General features: G+C 39.4%; 1 protein-coding gene across 1 annotated transcript; it reads right to left on the bottom strand.

Moving 5' to 3' along the window:
• Positions 1-727: 727 nt before the first annotated feature.
• On the bottom strand, positions 728-6,219 carry LOC129308728 (auxin response factor 2B). The gene is made up of 15 exons (XM_054950060.1): positions 5,516-6,219; positions 5,303-5,415; positions 4,890-4,985; positions 4,701-4,757; positions 4,441-4,596; positions 4,271-4,355; positions 3,988-4,078; positions 3,735-3,899; positions 3,447-3,566; positions 3,218-3,293; positions 2,961-3,132; positions 1,925-2,850; positions 1,647-1,837; positions 1,339-1,536; positions 728-1,186 (listed from the first exon to the last, which is right to left on the bottom strand). The coding sequence occupies exons 1-14, from the start codon at positions 5,649-5,651 to the stop codon at positions 1,362-1,364; spliced, it is 2,559 nt and encodes an 852-aa protein (XP_054806035.1). The 5' UTR covers positions 5,652-6,219; the 3' UTR covers positions 728-1,186; positions 1,339-1,361.
• Between the last annotated feature and the right edge of the window lie 2,112 nt (positions 6,220-8,331).

Genomic DNA, 8,331 nt, shown 5'->3' with positions numbered 1-8,331 from the left:
TTTTGTGCTTGATAGATGGAATATCTTTTGTCTGACTGGCCTCAGCAATCTAAGCCTTTATGTTTTTGCCTATGAATGTTTTTGTTTGTCATCTTGTTCGTAAAGAACCAATAACTTATTCCGGATGATGCACGGGGCAGAATACTAGTTAGAGACTAGCACAATAAGTGCATCTTGCAATCTGAAATTAACTCCTTTTGAACATTTTTCCAAAATTATGCCCTACTCAGACTTCATTCTGAGTTTTAGCACCCCCCTCCTGTGGTTTATTGTACCTTCAGTTTTCCGCCTACAAAGTCCAATTGACACAAGAATTTGATCTTAAATCCTCAGTCCTTTAAAATATAAGCATCTGTCGTGTGATGATTGAGAATTAGAACTTGAATACCAACATTGGATGTGGGCGTTGATAAAAACAACATCCAAACTAATTGGCACTTTAGGTTCAAAGAAAAATTGTTTTCAAAGACAGGGTTCCAAAACAACGAATGAATCTTCAACCACTAACCATCAACACAAATGTCCCCATCAAATTCAACCAAAATATCCTCATTCATAGAGGTTTTGATTTAGTCAAGAAAACACGTCTAACTTGGACCAATGAAGATGACCCAAGTCATGGCAAACGAAGGTAAAGACGCAATAGCCGAGTACTTCCAACAACTCCATTCCGCCTCACACGACAGTCCAATACCATCATCCTCCATTCGCCATAAGCGCAAAGTCATGATAAAAAAAGTCATTTGAGCCTTTCAAAATTGTAGAGGCAGCATAAAATATACACCTTGTAAACGGTAATATTTCATGATACTTCTATCTCAATCATCAATCTGACATCACTTACTAGTCTTGAGACAATCACAGACAATCAAAATCAGATAAACTGATGTTACCAATACGCAGCAGCTACCACAAATGAACTTACATTATGGGCCGGAATGGAGCGGGGATCCGGGGGAGGGAGGGAAACAACTATTTACAATGTAGGGTTGATGAAAAATTCAAGGCTAATAATATCACCTCGCTCACTGCATAACATCTACTAGCACTATACTAATTCCAGGATAGGTCCAAAAATTATCCATATTCTGATACAACTAGTCCCTTGTCAGTTCACAATAAGGCTTTCAGTCTTCAGATCCTATTTCCAACTGGATGGCTTTTGGCACATCCTACTTTTCCAGCCCTGAATAGATGACATTGGAAATTAGGCTCAGTTCAAAAATCTCCATTTGTCAACAAAGTGAAGTGGACAAGTTGAAAATGAAAGTTGCTGGTCATCTAGAGAGACCATCGACAATGAATCCAGTGACAACTGGAACAGAGCAGCAATGTTACCTGGAAGCTATGGAAAACAATTCCTATGAATTATCAGGCAGTGAAGACGGCTGATGCAACAGACATTCAACTTTGGCGTCTGCAGCTTCGCTAGCTGATTGATTCTCTTCATTCCTTGAACTCAGTGTACCTGGGCTCATTTTTTGAATCTCCTCTTTGGGATAGATATAAATTTTGCGAACCATGGCACAGAACTCCCTGCATCGAGATGTAAAATCATGCAAATCATGCAAATGACATCCCTTAAAGATGAAACACGCCATATAATCAATCAAACATCAATGGATGTATAGTCTAAAGGTACTTACTGCCATGGATCATCCCCAACAAGCATCATGTCACCCTCATCATCAGTGTAGACAATAAGCCAATCCTTTCTTGGAGACGTCAATTCACCACCAAATTCAAACAGGTGGTCTAGTTCAACAACTAATTCATTATAGTTGCTGAACTTTGTGAGGTCCACTGACCTACCAAGTGCAATTCCCTTCTTGTGTACCTAGAATTGAGATTTGATGATTAATTTTTCTAAATTCCAACTTATCTTGTAAAATTATCAAATTTTGGGGCGGGGGGGGGGGTTTACTTTAGTGCAACTTCTTGCAGAACCACCGGGTGGTTTGGCATGAACCTCTCTCAAATGTGCCTGGGATCCTTGCAACGACTTCTCTGGATCATCAACGACTGCATCAGCTGGTTTTGAGCCCCTCGGTTGGTCTGATTTCTGATCACCTTCGTGAGGTTTGCAAGATGCAGGATGCATGTGACCAGGTAATTCGCCAGTCACATTTCTTTGGGATACAGATGGCTCTGGTACAACGGAGCCACTGATGAGTGAGAAGCCAAAGAGCTTATAATCCCCATCTTTAGGCTTGGCAGGCTCACTTGTTTGTGCTGATGCTGGTTTTGACATTAACTCTCTTGAACGAGAACTCTCATATTGTGTTGTAGATGGTGGTGGCATCAATGAATTCCCATGTAACTGCTGGACTTTATGACCATGGAGAACTGGGTAGTCACCAAATGCACCATACCTCACATTCCCTGGGGCTTGATATGTTACATCCCCACCATTAATAGAACCCTTCATGTTCGAGTCCAGGAGGTTTAGTGATAGACCAGAGGGCACTACAGGCCATGGACTGGCCAGTGCATTAAACCTCCCTTCCGGGTCCAATGAACGATTTTTAGCAGGACTAGCCAGAGGGCCAGTCTGATCAGCCAAGGGCGGACGAAAAGAATCTCCACTGGCTCCAAAACCTGATAGTAGATCTGGGTAAGTTGGCTCATGCCTCCCCATTGACATCCAGCTCTCTGACTCGTACCTTCTTGAGGTGGAAACCATATCAATCTTTTCATCATCTACTGCAGGTGGCCACGCAACAGACTTCTCTGCAGTAACTGACTCATTGCTTTCCGCAAAATTGCCTCTCAAGGTCGAGTATTCTTGACCTTGCAAGACCCTTTGAAACCCACTTGTTGGTGAAGGGTCTTTATTTACTTTAGAAGAGGCTGTAAATTAAAGCCCCCATCGCCACCGCCACCAAATGAAAAAGTCAGACTTAACCAAACTGAAAATGCATAATACTTCTGATAATACACCAACAGTAAGCCAATCATACCTTCTCGAGTAAGAACAGAGGAGTCGGGGGATAATGGAACCAAGTTTGCGCGAGGCCTCTTAGGCCTGGGCATTGGAAGCGGATTCAAAGCTGGGGGAGCAACAGCAGGCTCTATTTTCCAAGGGGAAACTCTGTCGGGGCGAGGTATATTAGATGTTTCATCCCATCTCACCTAGAAGACAAACAGAGCTCAATTTTACCTTACGACATTTTTTGACAGTCAAAAATAGTTGCAAGATCAAAACTAGAAATACAACCTTGAGGCATCTCCATTTGGAATTTGGCCACCTGTTGAGATCAGCATCTTCAATTCCAACAATGGTACCAGTAAACCTAGAATTTAAGAGATTGTGTCAAAAAAGTTCTTCCATTTTTAACTTAAATTCAAGTAACTAGTAATATAACTATTATCATGGACTACATTATCAGGAGAAGGAAAGAGAAGATACCACAAGAGAGTAAAAAGACAACATTAAATGATCATACCTTTGCTCTGGAGCCTCCTCACCTTCAAACCTCATTTTGAATCGCATCCCTATTGAGTAGTTATTTTTGAGAGACTCCATATATTGATCATATGGAACAATAAACTCAGCCGGACTTGTCCTGCATCATTGAAAGCACTACAAATGTTACCATGGAAAATCAAAACATATGCTCTAATATCAGTCACAATCATGGACAGTGGCATTCATAACACCAGAACATGATGCAGGTCAAACTGAAACTACTAAAATAAGTTATTAATCATACTTTCAACGATGAGCAACAAACCTGGGCTTGTAATACACAGTGAACATGGTGCCGGTTGAGATAGCATGCCAAGCAGTCGCAAGGACACCAAGATGCATGCTATGACAGGATATCACTGAGGATGGAACATTACCCTGCTGTCTCATTGCACGCCTGACACCAACACGAAGCTCCCCATTCTCCCCCCTGGAAATTCTTAATTAGTCCCCTCTAATAAAGAGAAGCAAAGTAATAAACCAAGGACAATCTAAAAGCCCATTCAAAGTATACAAACCTGAGAAATATAAAGGCATCCCCTGCAACAAGCCTCTTGGAGCTGACAAAAACACTCCAACCACTTTGCAGTAAGTGTCTCCGAGGCTGACCTGGAGTTTTTGTCACCAGTAACAATCAGCAGATAAAAATAACAGTATATTCAAATGCCTATCTATCTAGCAGATTAATCAGCTAAAATTATGAATAAAAGCGAAGCTTGTGTCTCAATCCTCTGGACACCAAGTTCATTCTCAGCGAGCATCCTTCAATCACAGGATGAACTTTCAGTTATGAGTAATCACCTCGAAAGATATGCCTGAATCGCCACTCACTGCCATGCAGATCCTTTGCCACTAACTCCTGGGTAGGTGGCTGCTTAGACATGTCCTGTCAACAGAGAATAGCAGAAAATTCCAACTTCAGTTTTGACCAAAAATATTTTGGTGTAGAATGAGAGAAAAAGGATACGCACCAAAGGAGGTAGGCATTCATCAGCATGTCGCCTCAGAACCGAAAAGCCACCGTGAGTACTTGTATCAGAGGCAGTCAGAGTTTTACAGAAAGAATGCACGTGAAATCGAGGGGGCGTAGGCGGCGGAGGCCCTTTCTCCACGGCGTTTTCATCTTGCTGGCATTTACATCAAAATTAAAAATTAAAAAAACAATTATGAGAACCTTTTTTCTTTAATAGTTTTCCGCATCCTTATGGGCTTGAACGAGTGCAGAACTTACATCGGTCTCAGGAACCAAGGTGACCTGGGCAAACACCTCGTCAGTGTCTGGCTCGGCCTGAAATTTGCACGAAAGAAATGAAAATAAAATTAGTTGTCATGTGAAACATTTAAAAGCTACAACTCTATAAAGGTCGCTTCGTTTAAAAGCGTCTGAATAAATAATTCGGCATAGATCGAGCATCATTACCTTCAGCAACACGTTGATCACCCGACACAGGATTTTGGAAGGTAGATCGTACACGGGCATATGCTGGTCCGCCACCTGATTGGTAGACGCCTCAACCTAATGTGGCAGGAAAACATACACAGATGTTCAGCAACTTCAACAAAAATTCATGTAAACTAGCTGATTAAAAAAAATGCCTTGGAGCAATATCTGGCTCGAAATCATCATCCTTCAAGGCGCAAATACAGCACTAAATAGTAAAGAGATAACAAAAAAGCAGGGTCAGAAGTCAGACTCTTGCATGTCGTGACACATCTGACCTCTGATAATTATAAACATTGAGGAAATTTTATCAAGGCAGCTAGAAATTCGAATAATAACAACGATTCCCAGACGACGAAGCAAACGAGGCTCGGAAATCATTTGGGAATCACCTGCTCGATGTGTCCTTGAGGAAAATAGAAGACTCTCTCTCCTTCCCGAGGGACTGTAACAAGGGGGCCAGCACAGGCATGCCATAGCTCTCTGTAAAGCGCAGCTTCTGCTTCTGTGGGGCAGAAAGAAAATGTTTATAGGCCGTCATCGTTCCAAATATTTCAGGAACCACAAATTTCTCAGGGAATATACTACTAATTCGCTAGAATTACCTTTCACAGTTAATGATTGAGCATTTTGACCCTCTGTACCGTTCCTAGCATCGTCATGGTTGCTATAACCAGAAGAAAAACCTTCCCCCTTCCCGTTCACACTATTGCCCTTTATCGATACCTCAGATGATGCCATTTTCTGAAATCTCAGCACAGATCTGTCATTTAAGACGCTTTCTAGACAATTCCCAGGTGATTTCACATCTCAAGACTCAGACCTACGCCTTCACGGATTCCCTCCTCCTCGAAAACCCACAACTAAACAACCCGGCCGGAAGTACAGGGACCAGTGACCAGATGATCAAACCAAAACACCAAAACTCTCGAAATCAGCGAAGCGTTAGTATTATTGCTTCCTCGTCCAACGTCCTTCTCCGCAACCTACAGACAGATACGCCAACTCCAGTCAAAAACTGAACCTCAACGCTCAGAACAGAGCTTCTTCACCGGAAACACCACACAATTCCGACCCGTCGTTCCCAATTCTCAACCTAAATTGACCCTCGCGATCACAGGAACACGATATCCTGAGGACCCTGTCTCAGAAGATAAACGCTACCTGCACCCGAAACATCTCACAGTATCTCTCTCTGTGTACTCTGGAGGGAGACTTAACCAGAGTGGTCAAAACTGTGCACAACAGATTCAACCGTGGTCAATCCTTAACCAGTCTCAGCCACCACCGGCAGTAACCAGTCAGACTGACCGGCCACAGCCGGTAACAACGGAGAAAACCTCACTTTCAGTGAGAAAATATTGAAAAAAGAATAAAAGAAAAAGGAAGGAGACGATGAGGATCATAAATAAAGGCGGCTCTGACGGAGAAGGTACAAACGGCGTTAAGGGGAGCGGAGAGGTGTCGAGGAGGCATTGGATGGTAGAGTAACGGCGTGTGTGTTGACGGTCATGGAAAGTTGGTGTGTTTTTATTGGGAAGTGGGTTTGTCGTGGTATTGACGGGCAGGGACTGATGGAAGGGAAGGGGGAAGAAGTGGAGGGGGCGTAGGGAACACCCCAATGGCGCAAGTTAGCAAGGGGTTGCTTTTCTTTATGAAAAAGGGCGCATGGAGAGTTAAATATCACTTTGATTTTGCTTTTCTTTTTATGTAGTTACGATAAGAACTTTCGTGCACCTGGGCGCAAGAGCACCACACGCTCTCAAAGCGTGAGCGGGGAGCACTTGTCCCCCCATCCCCACATTCGCCTTTTTCTCCTCATATCGTATCACGAGATATTCACCCCGCTATATCGCCATTTTGTTCTTTTTTTCCTTTTATATTTATCTTTAAAGAAAATACATAAGAAAAAAATTTATTTAATTCCTTTTGCTTCAATTAAAACTTAGCCCTTAAATTTCTATTCATGCAACTTAATTTCTATATTTTATTACTTGATTGAAACTTAATTCTTAGACGGTGTTTGGATTTTTTTTTTAAATGGAATGTAGTGAAACAAGATGGCTAAAAATTATATATCATTGTTTAAGAAAAAAATTTCAAAATAGAATGAAATGCTTTCAAATGACCTTTAAAGCAATCCTAAATTTATATTTTCTATTGAATAGAGAGAATTAAAAATAAAAAAAAATATAAATAATATTATTATAAAATTTTCTTTATCATTCTCACCCCTTTCACGCTTTCACTTCTTTTCATGTTTATAACTATTTCAAGTTGATTAATTTTATAACAAAGTAAAGTAAAGTAATTTACTATGATAACAGATTTTTATTTAAAAGTAAAGTAATTCATTCAGTGTAATAAATAAGCTTATAGTTAAATAATTGAACAAGATATGAATGCTTAATTAGATGGATATCTCTGCTGGTTGATCTGAATTATAAAATACATGTGATATTAAAACTGGTGCTAGTTGATGTAAGGACAAATAAATTTCATAGCCTTATCTTTTTCATGAATATTAATCTTTTTTTTTTTGGGGGGGGGGGGGACGGAACCATGAATATTAATTGATATGTACTAGTTTTATGTTAATGTCAAACAATACTTGCTTCTTTTTGTTAAAAAAAAAACACTTATTTCTATGAATTAACATGGACTCAAAGTATAGTTGTATGATTCGAACATTGTTAGATTAAATTAAAAATAACTATTGCCTAATATAATTTTAAGTCCTTATATTTTGCTCATATTTTATTATTGTCTTTATACTTTTTTAAGTGTTTTAAGTTCTTATATTTTTATATGTTAATATTTTAGGTCCTTTCAAGATCCCTACTCTTTATTCATAAAGAAGTTTAAAATATTAACAAATAAAAATGTACAAACCTAAAATATTAAAAAAAGTGTGAGAACTAATAATAAAGTATAGAAATTAAAAATTATGTTTTTTATATAATTTTTTTAATTTATATGCCCGAATCACCGTGGATTTTGATTAAAAGAAACTGAGTCCTTTCTATTCATCTGACCATTATTTGTCATATAATTAAATCAAAGACTGCTATGAGCTATTTTCAAGAAACAAATGGGTTTGATTTTTCTTTTTCTTTTTTTTAAAGAACCAAAACCCTTTCAACAAAGCGTGCCTTATTTGAATGGACAAACTGCCAGGCTAATTTGTATAATATATAACCTGGTCAAGGAAGATTTTATGAAGAGCGTATTTATCGATCGTCAGCAAAAGCTTGAAGCCTTGAAATACTGCATGATTTGCTTTGTTAATACGAAACCCTGCATGTCCAAGAAAATCCACGGGCTGTAATTGATATTATATATATATATAATTCATGATCATTCAAAGCCTAGATTAATTAAGTAACTGCTGTAATATAATTTCATCATAAAATTTACCACA

Source organism: Prosopis cineraria, unplaced genomic scaffold (assembly GCF_029017545.1).
Source record: "Prosopis cineraria cultivar Desert tree isolate PC_DT_omini unplaced genomic scaffold, ASM2901754v1 PC4, whole genome shotgun sequence".
In the NCBI taxonomy this organism is placed as follows: domain Eukaryota; kingdom Viridiplantae; phylum Streptophyta; class Magnoliopsida; order Fabales; family Fabaceae; genus Prosopis; species Prosopis cineraria.
Note: the sequence above shows the minus strand (reverse complement) of the source record. Positions and strands in the feature narration are given on the sequence as shown.

Excerpts from the sequence above, each read along its gene's own strand:
- LOC129308728 (XM_054950060.1), bottom strand. The coding sequence starts at position 5,651 with ATGGCATCATCTGAGGTATCGATAAAGGGCAATAGTGTGAACGGGAAG. Across the intron at positions 4,356-4,440 it reads ATGAATGCCTACCTCCTTTG|GACATGTCTAAGCAGCCACC; the intron begins GTGCGTATCCTT and ends CTCTGTTGACAG. Across the intron at positions 4,079-4,270 it reads ATTCAGGCATATCTTTCGAG|GTCAGCCTCGGAGACACTTA; the intron begins GTGATTACTCAT and ends CAAAAACTCCAG.